The sequence below is a fragment of the Staurois parvus genome, unplaced genomic scaffold (genome assembly GCF_062004578.1).
Source record: "Staurois parvus isolate SC_StPar_1 unplaced genomic scaffold, SC_StPar_1.0 ptg000347l, whole genome shotgun sequence".
Lineage (NCBI taxonomy): Eukaryota > Metazoa > Chordata > Amphibia > Anura > Ranidae > Staurois > Staurois parvus.
In genome coordinates, this window is record NW_028318143.1 from 5,426,736 (window position 1) to 5,445,809 (window position 19,074).

Here is a 19,074-nt window from a genome sequence, read left to right on the forward strand (position 1 = left end):
TGCAAATTGCCATTTAGCTAAATAAAATACCTGCAAAAGATGCTGCTGGTTCTTGATGGTTTCCCTGCACTCTCGGATTTCATTTTTCAGTTGTTCCATCTCTTTCTCATGCTCTTCCCTGGAAATCAATCCCTTACGGTCTGGTGATGCCACGCGTTTTTGGGCAGCTGAAAATAGTGTGATAAAACGGTAAATAAAAAGGACCACAGGAGCAGTGAGCAGTCTGTAACAAGCTGACAGAAAAGCACACCTTGGCTGTCCAACTTTTCCACGTGGCTTTTAAGTATCCGCCATTGCTGACGAATGCTATTGACCAGCTGTTCTCTGGCTGCCTCACATGATAATTCTGACAGGTGCTCTTTACTAGAGTCTGCTGGATCTTCCTCATTATCGGAAAGAGCCTGGCATAGGGAGAAAAAAAAAAAGAAAGAAAGAAAAGGGCTCAAGCGGTATAGACAGTATACATTTCATCCAATATCAGGGTGTATAAACCATAGCCAGATGGGAAATTGTAGCATAGTTCAACCACTCACCCTCCAGAAAGATTTACCCCCTTCCTGACCAGGTCATTTTTTGCTATTCGGCACTGCATTATTTTAACTGACAATTTCACAGTCATGCAACGCTACCCAAATTAAATTGATAACCTTTTTTTTTTTTTTAAACACAAATAGAGCTTTCTTTTTGTGGTATTTGATCACCTCTGTTTTTGTTTGCTATATAAATGAAAAAAAACCCAGCAATTTTGGGGAAAAAAAAATGTTTATGCTATAAAACCTATCGAATAAAAAAATTAAAAAAAATTTTTTTTTCACAAAAATGTATTTTGCTACAGGTCTTTGGTAAAAAAAAGAATCCCAATAAGTGTGTATTGATTGGTTTTTGTGAAAGTTCTAGCGCCTATGGGATACATTGCTGGAATTTTTATCAATTCTTTTTTCTAATACTACTAATAGTGGGTGATTAACGACTTATAATGGAACTGATAAGGCGGCAGGCAATCTGACACTGAGGGAATGGACATCACCAGTGACATTAATACAGGGATCAGTGCTAGCAAAATGCACAGTCACTGTAATATTGACACTGGCTGGGAAGGGGTTAACATCTAAAGGGTGATCAAGGGGTTAACTGTGTACCTATGTGTCATGTGTGCTGCTTTTACGAAAGATCTTATTTTTATTCCCTGCTTAGCAGGGAATGAAAAACCAAAAAGATCCCAATAGTGAACACAGCTCTGTATTGTTTACAATGACACAACTGTGTTCAGCACCGATCACTGGGTCCTGGTGGTCAATCAATGGCTGAGATCCGGTGATCGTCGTGCCTTAGCGCACAGCTCACATACTAGGTATGTGATCCAGTGCATGAGAGCTGCTCTGCCACTGTATATGTAACTTATAAGGTCGGCAAGCAGTTAAGAGTGGTTGTACACATCTGACATGAAATATGAGAAAAGTATATCCCTCTATACTGTGCAATTGTCTCAATCCAGAGTACTATGTGTCTTTTCTGTCTGCTGCCTCATTCCTAGTCTATCAACATGGATTGGATCTACTTTTCATGACACCAAAAGGAAAAAAAAAAAAAGTGACAGGGGAGGGAACAGCCTGGGATTGGAAGCCTCAGCTCTGTTTGTGTGTGCAGGGAGGTGTGTCCCTTCCTTTCAATCAGCTCTCCTCACTGATGTAACTTCAGATCCTCACCCCCTACTTTTTCAGAGCCGAGAGATCCTGTGTAAATTCTGCATTTTGGATGTAGGGGAAAGATGGTTGTAGATAAACAGGTACAACATATGTAGGAGGATTTGTTTAATCTATGTATCACCTAAGGCCAGTCACTTCACTGGGTATATGTAAAAATTTACAACCACTTTAAAAATGACTATCCCGTCTCATACAATGGTGTTTGTTTCCAGTCCAAAGTCAAGAATGTTCAGCTGGTGTGTGGACAGAATTCACCAATAATTACACTAGGTGATACAGGACAGGCCAGGAAGAAAGGGATGCTGCACAAAAACCTTGTGATTATGACCACATTCAAACTAAACCGAGAAAGTGTGTTCATATCCGATTCCAGACACGTATCTAGCTCCATAGTAAATGACACTATTTATTGTTAAACGGATGTTTATCTACAAAGCCCTATTGCACACAATGGTATAAAACTGTTGACGCTATGCAAGCACACACAGAAGTTGGTACCACACCCAGTAAAAAAACGGTTGCTATGCAACAAATTGAGGCTTAAAATAGGAGTGGCATGTAAGTTACTTAAAGTGGTATTCTGCCCAAAAACAAAAATGTAATATATTGCAGTTTACCAATTCTAAAAAGTGGTTCTAAAAGCAAAATAAACTTTTTTTTACCTTAATGCATTCCCAGCACTAGGGTAAAAAACATTCCACTAGTTCTCCCCCCACCACCTCTCACAATTCAGCACGGTCTGTCTGCAGGCACTCCGCTCTTCCTGGTTTCACAGGTGACATAAGCAGCAGTGGAAGCCATAGGCTCCTGCTCTGGTCAGTTAAATCCTGTGATGAGGAAGGGGGAGGGGGGGTTGGTCCAGTAGCATTACATGAGTCTATGGACAAACAGCTCGGCTTCGGAGTGTGCCCACAGAGGTTCCCCCTAAGCAAATATCTTGCTAGGTGGGCAATTGCAGGGAGGAGGAGAGGCCAGTGCCAGCAGGGGACTGCAAAGTAGAGGCAACATCTTTGCACGGAGCAAGTAAGTATAACCGTTTTTTTATTATAATAAATACATTTAAAAAAATTAAATTAAAAAACACACTTTTGCCTTCAGAATCACTTTAAATGTGGTGGCTGCGGTTTTTTTTTTTTTTTTTATTTCTTTTTCACCTGGTGATTCAGCCAGTAACACTTCCTGTCAGAAGGTTGCTCCACTCTGGATGAAGGAGCAACACAGACACCTTTGGACAGCGGTACTGTCAACCTAGGAGGAGGTTGATGTTAGATACAGATTTAGATGGACTCCGCCAATAAAATAAAGCGCAACTGCAGCTAATTTTGGCTATACACATTTCGATTTGGAAAAAAATATTTTAAGCAACAAACAGCATGGATTCATGAAAGACAGAAGTTGTCAAACAAATCTGATTTATTTTTATGAGGAGGTGATCAAAACCTTGGACAGAGGGGTGGCGGTGGACGTGGTATACCTGGACAGAGGGCTGGCGGTGGACGTGGCATACCTGGACAGAGGGCTGGCGGTGGACGTGGCATACCTGGACAGAGGGCTGGCGGTGGACGTGGCATACCTGGACAGAGGGCTGGCGGTGGACGTCGCATACCTGGACAGAGGGCTGGCGGTGGACGTCGCATACCTGGACAGAGGGCTGGCGGTGGACGTCGCATACCTGGACAGAGGGCTGGCGGTGGACGTCGCATACCTGGACAGAGGGCTGGCGGTGGACGTCGCATACCTGGACAGAGGGCTGGCGGTGGACGTCGCATACCTGGACAGAGGGCTGGCGGTGGACGTCGCATACCTGGACAGAGGGGGTGGCGGTGGACGTAATATACTTGGATTTTGCAAAAGCGTTTGACACAGTTCCCCACACACGGCTAATGCGTAAGGTAAAGTCTACTGGCTTGGAAAAATCTGTATGCAAATGGGTAGAAAACTGGCTAAAAGATTGTATTCAGAGAGTAGTGGTTAATGATTCATACTCTGAATGGTCTAGGGGTGTCAGTGTTGGGACCCTTACTTTTTAATATATTTATAAACGATATAGGGTCTGGGATTATGATCTCCATGTATAATACATAAGGGGAGATATGATCACCATGTATAATACATAAGGGGGGATATGATCTCCATGTATAATACATAAGGGGGGGATATGATCTCCATGTATAATACATAAGGGAGGGATATGATCTCCATGTATAATTCTCCATGTATAATACATAAGGGGAGATATGATCACCATGTATAACACATAAGGGGGGATATGATCACCATGTATAATACATAAGGGGAGATATGATCACCATGTATAACACATAAGGGGGGATATGATCTCCATGTATAATACATAAGGGGGTGATATGATCTCCATGTATAACACATAAGGGGGGGATATGATCTCCATGTATAATACATAAGGGGGGATATGATCTCCATGTATAACACATAAGGGGGGGATATGATCTCCATGTATAATACATAAGGGGGGGATATGATCTCCATGTATAATACATAAGGGGGGGATATGATCTCCATGTATAACACATAAGGGGAGATATGATCTCCATGTATAACACATAAGGGGGGATATGATCTCCATGTATAATACATAAGGGGGTATATGATCTCCATGTATAATACATAAGGCGGGATATGATCACCATATATAATACATAAGGGGGGATATGATCTCCATGTATAATACATAAGGGGGGATATGATCAACATGTATAATACATAAGGGGGGATATGATCTCCATGTATAATACATAAGGGGGATATGATCTCCATGTATAATACATAAGGGGGGATATGATCTCCATGTATAATACATAGGGGGGGATATGATCACCATGTATAATACATAAGGGGGATATGATCTCCATGTATAATACATAAGGGGGGGATATGATGTCCATGTATAATACATAAGGAGGGATATGATGTCCATGTATAATACATAAGGGGGGGATATGATGTCCATGTATAATACATAAGGGGGGGATATGATGTCCATGTATAATACATAAGGGGTGATATGATGTCCATGTATAATACATAAGGGGGGATATGATGTCCATGTATAATACATAAGGGGGATATGATCTCCATGTATAATACATAAGGGGGGATATGATTTCCATGTATAATACATAAGGGGGATATGATCTTCATGTATAATACATAAGGAGGGATATGATCTCCATGTATAATACATAAGGGGGGGATATGATGTCCATGTATAATACATAAGGGGGGATATGATCTCCATGTATAATACATAAGGGGGGATATGATCTCCATGTATAATACATAAGGGGGATATGATCACCATGTATAATACATAAGGGGGGATATGATGTCCATGTATAATACATAAGGGGGGATTATGATCACCATGTATAATACATAAGGGGGGATATGATCTCCATGTATAATACATAAGGGGGGATATGATCTCCATGTATAATACATAAGGGGGGATATGATCTCCATGTATAATACATAAGGGGGGATATGATCTCCATGTATAATACATAAGGGGGGATATGATCTCCATGTATAATACATAAGGGGGGATATGATCTCCATGTATAATACATAAGGGGGGATATGATCTCCATGTATAATACATAAGGGGGATATGATGTCCATGTATAATACATAAGGGGGGGGATATGATGTCCATGTATAATACATAAGAGGGGATATGATCTCCATGTATAATACATAAGGGGGGATATGATCTCCATGTATAAATACATCAGTGGTTCATATAGTGAACTCGGTGTAGAGCTATTCACCCTGAGGTCATCACAGAGGACAAGGGGGCACTTTATGTCTGGAGGAAAAAGATTAATCTCCAAACACGGAAAGATTTCTTCACAGTGAGAGCTTGAAAATGTGGAATAGACTCCCTCAAGAGTTGGTTCTGGCCAGCTCAATGGATTGCTTTAAAAAAAAAAAAAGTCTTGAATTCTTTCTTCGATACACAGAATATAACTGGATACTAACATTTATAGGTAAAGTTGATCCAGGGAATATCTGATTGCCTTTCGGAGGATCAGGAAGGCACTATTTCCCCTGCAGGAGCAAATTGGATCATGCTTTGCTGGGGTTTTTTTTGCCTTCCTCTGGATCAACTGTGTGTATAGGATTATAACTTTTTTTTTTTTATGGTTGAACTAGATGGAGTTTTGTCTTTTTCAGCCAGACTATGTAACTATATGTACCTATGTAACAATGATTTTTTTTTTATCCAATGCACTAAAAAAAATAGCCATAATTTCCCTTCTGATCGATTTAGACTCAATTAGTATTGGATTCGATCAAACTGAGTCAATTGGCCAGGGCAGAAAATTAATTGATCTTTTTGCATAGATTGCAAGCACTGAGATACTTCTGTTCATTTAGATCATGTTCTGATCAGAATATTCAACTACATGAAAACAGAGACACGATCGATAAGATCGTAATTTATGATCGAACGTTATCTCAACAATCAGTCCAAGCCCACTTCCCTTGTGTTGATCATTTATCAAAGTGTATACGGTCATCATAGCATGTTTTAAGCAGCTACAGAAAACAGTTTTTTTCCTTTTAGGATAAAGATTATACATAAATGAATAAAAGCGGACCATTGTAAGCAGCCATGTCAGTGGTAAATGGTTTGTCTCAACATCTTAAATGCCACTTGCGCTGGACAGCTTGATCTGTTAAAGCAAGTTGAAAGATAGCAGACTTACTGGTCGGATCACCAGGTGAAAAAGGAAGAAAAGCCTACAAAGGAAACCTAATGTAGCCATCACATCTAGGAAATAGCAAGCTGCAATATTTGCTTTTTAATACCGCTTTAATTAGTTGCTGACCACAGATAGCCGAATGACGGCTGCACTGCGGCCGTCCAGTTCTGGGAGGGCATCATATGACATCCTCCCAGAACGCGATATCCTGCGCGCCCCCGGCGATCTTCGTGATCGCTGTGTACTACAGACACAACTAATAACGGGATATGGTAAAAGGCCAATCACAGCGGCCTTTTACCATGTGATCAGCCGTGTCCAATGACACGCTGATCACCGGGAAATGCAATTGCCGGTTCTCGGCTGCACTTTCCTCACACTGTCAGAGCGTGAGTAAAGTACTGCCGAGCACCAACAGTTGTCAGAGCAGGGATCGGCACCGATCATCAGGGCACTGATGATTAGTGCCCTGATGATTGGGGCCCAGCAGTGCCACCCACCTGTGCCCAGCAGTGCCACCCACCTGTGCCCAGCAGTGCCAACCACCAGTGCCACCTCATCAACGCACATCAGTGAAGGAGAAAAATTACCCGTTTGAAAAATTTTATAACAGAAACAAACACTTTTTTTTCTGCTTTTTTTTTTTGTTTATAGCGCAAAAAGTAAAAACACCCAGTGCCAAGTAAATACCACCAAAAGAAAGCTCTATTTGTGAGAAAAAAATTATAAAAATTTCATTTGGCTACAGTGTTGCATGACCGTGCTATTGTCCTTCAAAGTGTGACAGCGTTGAAAGCTGAAAATTGGCCTGGTAAGGAAGAGGGTAAAAGTGCCCGGTAGGCAAGTGGTTAAAGAAACACCGTCAGCCTGCTCATTCAGCAAAAAGTGACAGTGTCTCTGCAAAGGGCATCCCCGGACCACTTATTGGCTCACCTTACTTGTGCTCCCTTGCAACTCCTTCCTCCTTTGCAGTTGACACTGAAATCAAGGGGCAACGTCACTCACCCAGTCATAAGACAGGATCCATGACTGGATGCTAGCTATTAGACCCAGGCACAACATAGCTGGGAGATTTTACAATCTCCATATAAAAAACAAAAAAAAAAACAAAATCCATACCAGTCCCAGACTATCATCCAATTTGTGCTTAGCACTCGGTTTCTGTGGGCTAAGGATAGAGATCATTTCTTTCTTCATTTGCTGCAGTACTTTCTTCAGTTCTGCATTCTCCAGCATGAGCTGCTTCTGCCGCTGTTCATAATCACTCAGCAGAACTTTGTACATCTCCTCTTCATTTCTTAAAGCACAAAACACATTTGTACAGTGTACTGCATATATTCTTCCACCAGTATTCCATTTACAAACTGCAATATGTACTTGCCCTAAGTTTTTTTAGGCAAACAGCTGTCATTTTACCTATATTAAACAGAGATACAGTTCCTTTTTTTTTTTTTTTTTTTTTTTTTTTTTTTTTTACAGTGTTTCAGTAAGAGAAAAACTGCTGCCATGCAATTGTTAGTATAACTAATACAATTACGCTCAGTCAGGCCCTGATTTTCTACTCACTTGGCATCTGTTTTACTTGTTCTCCAAGCCATCCTTTTACCGTCAGCTCGGCCCACATAATTCAGCACATCGATGGCTGCAGGATCAGAATAAAAACAAAAAAAATAAGTCTGTAAGCAGGGTGGTTCAGCCACCAATTCAGGACTCATTTACTAACAATGACCTTAAAAATTGTATAGAAGGGCATAAAAAAAATAAAACAATACAATATTGTTCTGTGCATCTCTGCAGTACTTGCACATTTAATTGCGTTATACCTGTAGTAAAAGTGCAGCTTATCCAAAAAGGTTTTACCAATCCCCAACCTCACGTGTGAACAAGCCTTTGGACCTAGACATAAGCTTTAAGTGGTTGTAAAGGTAAACATTTCTGTACCATAACGAATTCTCTGCATTAAAGTGGGAGTAAAATCCTTTCTTTGCTTTGTATCTATAGGTAAGCCTGTAATAAGGCTCACCTGTAGGTATTTGAATATCTCCTAACCATGCATCGTTTAGGAGCTATTTACATGTGAAGCAGCCGATGACATCAATGGTGCATGTGCAGTGTGCTCTCAATGGACAGCTTGCTGTCTATTGAGAGAACTGTGCCGCCGTTGCCATGACTACTGTGCATGCAGTTTGCTATGGGGGCATTCAGAGACGAGAAGCCAAGACCGCCAGCAGCGACCCCAGAAAAAGGGAGGTTCGGGGCCACTCTGTGCAAAACCATAGCACAGAGCAGGTAAGTATGACATATTTGTTTATTAAAAAAGAAAAACATTAAACTTTACAAGCACTTTAAGTTACAAGTATATCTTAAGGTGACATTTCACAAAGCAACTCTTCCTCATATCACATTGGTAGGGTGACACTCACAGATTTTTTTGTCTTTCTTGTCCATTACTAGCTGGTACAACCGTTCCTTCAGCTTGTTGTACTCTCTCTCCTTCCTCTTCATGTTGTGGTTGTGCTGTGTGGAGCGGCTGGTAATGATGTTCTGTAATTTCTGAACCTAAAAAGACAAGTATAAAATGGCTTTTAATGAATGCAAACATAAATAAACATAAAACTCCCACTGCCTCACTTCCGGTCACATCACGAGTAGTCCACATTACAGTAGTTCCCTTCGATGGTGATACATCCAACAATGAAACATTTCTTTGTACAATGGTGAAGAGCCAGAACGAATGTCAGCTTTTACTACGGTCTGATTTTCCATTTAAATATTCCCCTACATTTCTTACCAATAGGGTAAGGCAGCCCATAGACAAGTCGAAAAAAAAAAAAAAACAATTCTGTCGATCGAAAAATCAAAGTGGAGCATGCAAAACAAAACCCAGCATGTTGGATCAAGCGCTTTCGATTAAGACACAAAAATTGTGCATCACAGCTGGCACACTGATGCGAAAAACAAGCGACCAATCATTTTCATTCATTTGTTAACTCTTATCTATGGCCTACTTAAGTGAGGGAAAATCTCCCCAATTCTAAAGTGGACAAGCGATAACATTAGATCACAGACTAATGTATAAAGCAGAGTAGGAACATCTAATTGAGAATTATTTCATCCAGCAATGAATGCTGTGGAGGAGAAAAAAAAAATGCATGTACAAATTGGGAAATCCAGCACATCTGTGATCAGTCAGCTCATGCTACAACATATCAAGCCTGATTCATCCAAAATTTGGCATCCAAGCTGAATCACGAAGACGGCAACAGCAGCTGCCACAAAAGAACTGCACCCCTTGCATGATTGCATCTTTCATCTCAAATATTTGCTATTCTTGGGGATTCCTGCTGCCCACAAATGCTGGAGATGGCCCATGCATGGCTAAAAGATCAGCAGAAAATATTCTAGGAAACAGTAGTCATAGGGTAGAAATTAAACTCAAGGAAAGGTCTTATAGATGCAAACTAAAACTGAAATGAAGAACAGGCCTCTAAATTATGTAACAATCATTTATGTTACAGACTCACATGGGCTATTTATCTGGGCGAGGAAGCATACACCCCATGAATGTGTGGAAAGGAGAAAAGGAAAGTATATTCACTTATAGTCACTCATGCTAAACACACGATGTCTCTGCTTTGTTTTAGAATCAGCAATGGTAAAGAGCACAGATGGGAACACAAGTCTTTGGCTAAGAAATTGCTGGCTAGAATTCCTGGAGACCCCCATAAACTACTCAAGCCACGACACCTCACTCACCTCCTCTTTCTCATTCTTCAGCAGCTGCAGGAGGTTGTTATTTTTGCACTGCTGCTGTCGTTCTTTTTCCAAAAGAGCAGCGTTCTCTCGTTTAATCACTTCAAGCTGATCCTAGAACATTTAGGAACACTTTTTTAAAAAAGGAAACCTTGAGATTTTTCTTTAGTTGTTTTACAAATGCACATGAATTTGATCAAACATCTACTGTATGTGTACTTTGTAATTATGTGTATGTGAGATATTATGTTTGATTCTCACATATATAAATGAAGCTTCATGCTTTTTAGAGCTGCACTGAAGCATATAATGCTTGAATGGTGTTTTAATCCTTGCATCCAAGTCTAGCAGTTAGCTTAAAGAAGAAGCAGAAAAAAAAACCCAAAAACATGCCCCATGCAGCTTTTTTTTTAAAGTGTATATAAACTGAAAAAAATAGATCTCTCTTATTTGATTATGGTCTGTTAAATATACCACTGAAAGCATTTTGTTATCTGTTTAACAAGTGCAAAAAAAACCCCAAAAAACCCAAACCAAACAAAAACCGTTGCAGTTCATCCAGCCAGAAATCCTGTAACCTAATACTACAACAGGGAGTTCCAAACTTTTTAACCAAAGAGTCAGTTTACTGCCGTTCAGACTTTAGGGGAGCCAGACTGTTGCCAGTGGAAGTAGAAAATGGTGTCAGTGGGAAGACTAGTTACCCATCTTTGGTGTCAGGGGAAGAATAGTGCCCCATCATTGGTGTCAGTAGGAGGAACAGTGCCCTATTATTGGCGTTCATGGGAGGAATAGTGCCTCATATCAGTTGGCTCAAGGGCCAAATAAAGGCAAGCGAAAAAGGAAGCATCCAGCCTGCAGATCACAGTTTGGGGACCACGGGTCTAAAAGAATGCTCATGACCCATTCCAAAGTGGCTATCATGGCGGAATATTTCAGGGCTGTCAGTATCACGCCATTTAAGACAAGAGCTGCAGGCCACTCCCACATTCTTAGAGGATCATCAGCTAGTGAGGTCCACAGAGGTGCTCATTATCTAACATCCTGCAAGCAAGTGAGGGAACACCCTCTAGGGAACTCAACCACTGTGGAGCAGAAAGAGTTTACACGATCTGTGATCAGAGCCTTCCCCTTTCAAGGAGCTGAGCATGATTCAAATACGGTTGTGGCGTCAAACTCAATGTGTCGCAGAACATACAGGGGGGGGGGTGCAACAGAGCAGTGTCGCAACAGGACCTGATTAAAGAGGGAGAAGGCAACACACCAGAGGATGCCGGCTCCTAATAAATATGGACAAATCCCTATGTACTCACTGAAGGTGGTCTGGATGGGCAGGAGAGGCCCCAGCAGGGCATCTAGTGTAGCCTATACAATCTTCACCCCATTAGTGGGCATACCCCAACAGGAGTCAAGGACAGGCTTCCACCAGACAGGTACAGCACAGTCTCAGACCTGTGAAGTACTATGCAGCTAGCTATACACAGTACACTAGATGAATGGAGTGTGCCTTCAGCAGATCCCAGTGCCTGCAGGTTACATTACAGGCATGTGGAGAGTGGGAAGGGTTATGCTGGGCGGCACCAACAGCTTTGATTGGATGCCAGCGTCCAATCTCCTGAAGCTAACTACATAAAATTCTCCACCCAAATAAATTTATCATCAAAATGGTGGAAAAAAAAAAAAAAAAGGGACAGGATGATATATTTGATTTTATATTTTATGAAGGTTGAGGAGATGGCAGGTGTCATATGACCAATGAAGATCGTATTTCTAAAGCTACATTTTCATAACTCTCACAGAATACCATACACCTCATGGTTTTCCAGCATTCGATTTCTTGAACTCTCTTCTAAGCAACGAAAAGTATAAAAACTGCAATATTTCGGCATGACTAAACGGTTTACTGTAAAAAGGTGGCAATGTGTCAGCTAGATGTTGTTTGGTACGATATTCCATTCATATAGGTGATGCGAATTTGATGGCTGCTTGCTGATCAATCGCATTGAGACATGTCATTTTAACTTCAGCCAGTTGCAGCTTTACACTTGGTGAAGTTGATGAAAGTATTCCACTTACCTTAAGTTTGCTGTGATTATTCTGCAAATACTCAAAGTCACTATTTATTTTTAGAACTTGTGTTTCCACATCTTCTCTCCTCCGCAGATCTCTTGTGTGACGCTGAAGCAGCTCATGGATGCAGTTTAATATTGACACCACATGTAACCTTCTCCCGCTGCCATTCTTAGATATGGTTTGCAAGGACGGAAATCCCAGAGTCTTCAACTCCTGTTAAAAAAACAGCCAGTTTAGAACAAAGCCTTGAATAAAATGTGGCTTACTGTTTTACACCTCTGCAGGCATAGAAAGGTGGCCCAATCTGGCTCTACAGACAGAAATCTGGCCCAATGTGAACCTGCATTGTTGTAGAAAGACCTGTCAGTTTATTCGACAGCACAGTTTGCATGCATATTCTGCCACCATCCAATCTCTGGAGGGAGAATATTGCGGGCCATAGACGAGAAGAAAAATGACCAAAGATCGGCTGGAAAAAAAAAAAAAAAAGAAATCAGCCGATTTTCGGATCGTTAGTGCGATTATCGGTCCTGCTGGAAAATAATCGGCCAAATTTGTCATTCTGCTGATTTTCGCGGCAATGGACAAATTTGCCGATCTTTTTCCGATATTTAAAAATGCGCCTGAGCAGTGACATAAAAGAAGGAAAAGAAGAAAAGGAAAAAAATAGAATGTGAATGAGAAGTAGAAATAGAATATGAAGAAGGAAAAGAAGAAGAAATAGAATATGAAGAAGAAAAAAAAATTTCAGTCCAATATTATATTTGACATTTAAAAGTATAGCAACATTGTATCTTATTGTATCCGAATAGAAACATCTGTATCCAAAATGGATACAAATAGATACAATGTTTCAACTTCTTCTTCTTCTGCATATATTCCATTTCTTCTTCTTCTTCTGCATATATTCCATTTCTTCTTCTTCTTCTGCATATATTCCATTTCTTCTTCTTCTTCTTCTGCATATATTCCATTTCTTCTTCTTCTTCTTCTGCATATATTCCATTTCTTCTTCTTCTTCTTCTGCATATATTCCATTTCTTCTTCTTCTTCTTCTGCATATATTCCATTTCTTCTTCTTCTTCTTCTGCATATATTCCATTTCTTCTTCTTCTTCTTCTGCATATATTCCATTTCTTCTTCTTCTTCTGCATATATTCCATTTCTTCTTCTTCTTCTGCATATATTCCATTTCTTCTTCTTCTTCTGCATATATTCCATTTCTTCTTCTTCTTCTGCATATATTCCATTTCTTCTTCTTCTGCATATATTCCATTTCTTCTTCTTCTGCATATATTCCATATCTTCTTCTTCTGCATATATTCTATTTCTTCTTCTTCTGCATATATTCTATTTCTTCTGCATATATTCTATTTCTTCTTCTTCTGCATATATTCTATTTCTTCTTCTTCTGCATATATTCTATTTCTTCTCCTTCTGCATATATTCTATATCTTCTTCTTCTGCATATATTCTATTTCTTCTTCTTCTGCATATATTCCATTTCTTCCTCTTCTGCATATATTCCATTTCTTCCTCTTCTGCATATATTCCATTTCTTCTTCTTCTGCATATATTCCATTTCTTCTTCTTCTGCATATATTCCATTTCTTCTTCTGCATATATTCCATTTCTTCTTCTTCTGCATATATTCCATTTCTTCTTCTTCTGCATATATTCCATTTCTTCTTCTTCTGCATATATTCCATTTCTTCTTCTTCTGCATATATTCCATTTCTTCTTCTTCTGCATATATTCCATTTCTTCTTCTTCTGCATATATTCCATTTCTTCTTCTTCTGCATATATTCCATTTCTTCTTCTTCTGCATATATTCCATTTCTTCTTCTTCTGCATATATTCTACTTCTTCTTCTTCTGCATATATTCTACTTCTTCTTCTTCTGCATATATTCTACTTCTGCTTCTTCTGCATATATTCTAGATCTTCTTCTTCTGCATATATTCTAGATCTTCTTCTTCTGCATATATTCTATTTCTTCTTCTGCATATATTCTATTTCTTCTTCTGCATATATTCTAGATCTTCTTCTTCTGCATATATTCTAGATTATCTTCTTCTGCATATATTCTAGATCTTCTTCTGCATATATTCTAGATCTTCTTCTTCTACATATATTCTAGATCTTCTTCTTCTACCACTATTGGTAAAAATATATTCTAGATCTTCTTCTTCTGCATATATTCTATATCTTCTTCTGCATATATTCTATATCTTCTTCTGCATATATTCTATATCTTCTGCATATATTCTATATCTTCTGCATATATTCTATATCTTCTGCATATATTCTATATCATTGCCGGCCGTGGACGGGACAAAAATCAGCCGAGTTCTTTTTTACCAATAGTGGTAATGTCGGCTGATTGAACAACCAATTTTTCGATTATAAAAAAAAAAAAAAAAAAAAAAAAAAACGGCCGGCTTTCTCCCCGTCTATGGCCTGCATAAAACCCCAAACTATAGCAGGGAAACCCTTAGATTAAATTTGTCTTAGGTTGCTGAATATATCCTTCTACACACGATAGCTGCTCTCAAATCAGAAAAGGGCCAATCACAATATTCATTTACACAAAACAGGCACTGAAGGAAACAAGTGCATGGCAAAAGGCTCTAGCCAACTGTGCAGAGTACAGTAATGCAAGTTCTCTTTTATAGTAGTTTCAAATAGTTTTAAAACAGAAACACTTGAAATAACTCCCACAAAATCACACACTACATCTACCCTGAACATACTGCTCACATGCACAGCACTTGATTCTCTGTAATTCAATTATTCAGTCACCAAACATAGCAAGGCTTTGAAATGGTCTCCATGCAGACCAGGAAATCCTTACTAGTCATTGTCCTGTGGAACGTCCCACCATCAGATTGACATTAACACATGTAATGTTTCTAATGTAAAGCACTGAGGTGGAAGAGAGCCAGAGATCATTTTAAAATGATCATGGATGTGTAGACCGCAGAGACCATAACGGGGTTCCTGGCAATGAATTCCTGCAGCATCACATGTTTGGGTCTAGGTGCTTAAACAAATTACTGGCTATATTGGTCTTATATGCAAGGATGAAGAACGAAAGCACTAGGAAAGTATGCCATATCCCCACGTGTATTTGATGAATGGAGCTTTCCATTAAATATCTAGCTTCATATCTGACTGCCATTTCCAGTATACGTTGGTGTCGTTTGCAATGCACCAAGACCCTTCGCTCACCTGATCAAGATATGCTAAGCATTGTTCTACATTGTCCTCATTGCAGAAATCGGAATCTTGAGAGGATTTGCCTATGTTGAGTGTAGACTGCAGAAAGCTTGGAGATGATATTCTGGGTTCAGAATTATACCGAGAAATTATTCTGGTTCCTTGGGGGAAAAAAAAGGAAAAACAGAACCAATAAAAATGTTGAAAAGTGAATCAAACTTATCTTTCCAGACATTTATTGTTAAGGTCAAGGCAGCTTGATCGTTTAACTATCAAACTAAACGTTTGCTTCAAAGCAAGAATTCTGAGCAGATTGAAAGAAACTTGTATTTAAGCCAGCAAATCACCAAAACATCCAAGCAAATAGCATTTTCAAAAGAAAGGTCAGCAATGACATCCACCATATTTCTGATTTTTGACAGGTTCTCTTTAAAGAATATTTAGTACTGACAAGTTACGAAGTGCTTTACGTAATGTACATTCATATCAATCCTTGCCCGTAAAGAGATTACAATCTAGGTCCCTCCTTCACATGCATACATACACATACGAGGGCCAATAACCCTACAATTATGTCTTGGACTGGACTGTGGGTGGAAACCTGAGTGTCAGAGGAAACCCATGCAAGCACAGAGAGAACATGCCGGTAGTGTTCTGTTTGAGATTTGAACCAAGGCTGCTAGTCTTGTAAGGCAAATGTCCTTATGGACCTTTCATCCAGTGTTTTTGTATCATGACATAATTATTTAGAAAGTAGCTCCCCAGGGATCTCTGATCTGCAGCCAGCCTAGAGCTATACAATAAAAGGTCTACATTTTTCCACTCCAGAACATTGCCCCTGGTACATACACACCCTGAAATCCATTTTGAAAACCTGTAGCTTGTCAAGCTGATAGTTTCTTTGATTCAGTAATTGAATTTTGGGCATTGAACACATTGGAATAAATCCTGAAACATGAGGTTTTAAATATTTGCTCTATGGCACAGGGCAGGCCAAGCAGTAATGACCACTAGGCAGGAGTGTATTTAGATTTTGTGCTGTCCTAGGCAACACAAAAAAATCTGCTACCCTCCTGGTGACATCTCCTCCAGAACCCGGAGACAGTGGAGTTGAAGCAGCGGGTGCAGTGGCTGTCCATGGCCCTGTATGGGTGGGGGGAGGGGATCTCCTGGTGCTGGTATTCCCAGGTGTGACACCTCCCTCACCCTGGAGATCAGGCGGACTCCTCTGAACAGCGGCTCTCCTCCCTGGGTGGTCCGTGATTTTTGCCTCCGGAGGGGGGAGGTGCTGCCCCGGGCTTTACATGTATCCCAGATAACTGTAAATAGTGAAGCACTATAAATCAAATCCTATTAAATAAAGATAAATATTCTATATTACTAGCCGTGCACACACATTAGTGCTCAGCGACAGATTATTGCAAACAAATAAATATCTCATTCCACAAGTATAAGTGAAACATGACCTTGAATAAGTGACAAAATACAAATAATTGTGAAGTGATTCTTTAAGAAGAAAAAATTCCCGTGCTATTTATCAATATCTCTAAAAACACACTGTATATATACAAACATCAAACCAATCAAATCATATATGTGTTAATAAAGAACATAAAGTCCACGCAAGTGAATCTGTGCTGATGTGATCTTCACTCCAGTGAAAAATTAACAGAAATCCTCAAATGGCAGCAATGCCTGCTCACCTCCACACATTGACCGCATTACCTGTGCATTACCTGTGCATCAAAAATGAAGCTTGGAGAGCAGTCAGATGTAGCAGGTGAAAGGGGCGGTAATGCATTTCGGAGCATGCTCAATAGGCTCCTTCTTCAGACCCCTGAAGAAGGAGCCTATTGAGCATGCTCTGAAATGTGCACAGGCACATCCTGGACTCTACTATCTGATCCTATAGGCATAGCTTGCTGCTGGACGTCCCACCTGGATCCAATTACCACACGATGGGTCTTTTTAACCATTTATCTTGTAAGTGCAAATTTTCCATTGTCTACTAATAAATTGTTAATACTGCACTTAGAGGCGCCTTCCTCTCCTTTTCCTATAATAAACAGTAACAGATCCTCTCCACATCACAGAGACCATGGGATAGGAAAAGGACCTCTGCTCAGCGCACCTTATTCACTCCTCCTCCACTCAAGGTAACATATATAGGGTATAAAGCAAGAAACCTTCCACTTCATCAGAACCCTGAAGTCACGAGGCACGTGACACAACGCGTCGGTAGATCATTTCCGGTACGTGGTGACGCACTTCCGGTAGCGGCAGCTACACCCAGTATACAATGCAGTACACACATAGTATGTGGTGAAAGGCGATTGTTACTGGGGATACATGTGAGTGCTTTACCAACTTTTATCTGCAATTTAAATAAAAAGATACTGCACCATGGAAGGTTTCTTGCTTTATACCCTATATATGTTACCTTGAGTGGAGGAGGAGTGAATAAGGTGTGCTGAGCAGAGGTCCTTTTCCTATCCCATGGTCCCTGTGATGAGGAGAGGAGTGGAGTGGAGAGGATGTGTTACTGTTTATTATAGCCCTGTGTGGGTCAATGTGTGGAGGTGAGCAGCCATTGCTGCCATTTGAGGATTTCTGCTCATTTTTCACTGGAGTGAAGATGACATCAGCACAGATTCACTTGCATGGACTTTATGTTCTCAATTAACACATATATAATTTGATTGGTTTGATGTTTGTATATACACAGTGTGTTTTTAGAGATCTTGATAAATAGCACAGGAATTTTTTCTTCTTAAAGAATCACTTCACAATTATTTGTATTTTGTCACTTATTCAAGGTCATGTTTCACTTATACTTGTGGAATGAGATATTTATTTGTTTGCAATAATGTCACTGAGCACTAATGTGTGTGCACGGCTAGTAATATAGAATATTTATCTTTATTTAATAGGATTTAATTTATAGCGCTTCACTATTTACAGTTATTTTGCATCATCACTTATTGGTTTAAGTTAAGTGGCAGCAGCTATAGTTAGGTTTGCGACTTCCGCATTAAGCGCAGGAGGATACTTACTGTCATTACATGTATCCCAGATCATTCCTCTTCCCCTCCGCCTTCCTGAACCGGTCTCTGTGTCTCATACCGAGAGAGCCTCCGCCAGGAGGTTGAGGCACAGATCGGCACCAGCCAGCAGCCTCATCACACTGGAGGAGAGGTGATCCCCCCCCTGGGCAGTGGTTTCAGCTTGGGTTGAGCATAAGGCTGTATTTATGGATACTATGCTCCCTAATGAGAGAGAGTTGTGTGTGTGAGACATACAGCGTAGCACAAAGATATCCTGCTACAGTCAGTCCAGTCTGGGCCTTTTATTTAAAATACTCCAGGTTTCAGCACTCTCACACTTTGAATGACAATTGCGCGGTCATGCAACACTGTACCCAAACTAAAATTTTATCATTTTGTTCACACAACTAGAGCTTTCGTTTGGTGGTATTTACTGGGGTTTTTATTTTTTGCTAAATTAAAAAAAGCCCACAAATTTTGAAAAAAAAACATGTTTTTCTTTGTTTCTGTTTTAAAAATTTGCAAATAA

At 40.0% G+C, this 19,074-nt stretch overlaps 1 protein-coding gene across 2 annotated transcripts in view; it reads right to left on the reverse strand.

Moving 5' to 3' along the window:
• SSX2IP (SSX family member 2 interacting protein) overlaps positions 1-19,074 on the reverse strand; it is a 58,018-nt gene that overhangs the window by 14,714 nt on the left and 24,230 nt on the right. For both annotated transcript variants that reach the window (XM_089684400.1, XM_089684401.1), the window contains exons 3-10: positions 15,514-15,662; positions 12,284-12,493; positions 10,211-10,321; positions 8,878-9,013; positions 8,021-8,096; positions 7,574-7,751; positions 251-401; positions 31-167 (exon numbers count right to left, since the gene is read on the reverse strand). In XM_089684400.1, the coding sequence (XP_089540526.1) occupies positions 31-167; positions 251-401; positions 7,574-7,751; positions 8,021-8,096; positions 8,878-9,013; positions 10,211-10,321; positions 12,284-12,493; positions 15,514-15,662 (1,148 nt within the window). The remainder of the gene's footprint in view (positions 1-30; positions 168-250; positions 402-7,573; positions 7,752-8,020; positions 8,097-8,877; positions 9,014-10,210; positions 10,322-12,283; positions 12,494-15,513; positions 15,663-19,074) is intronic.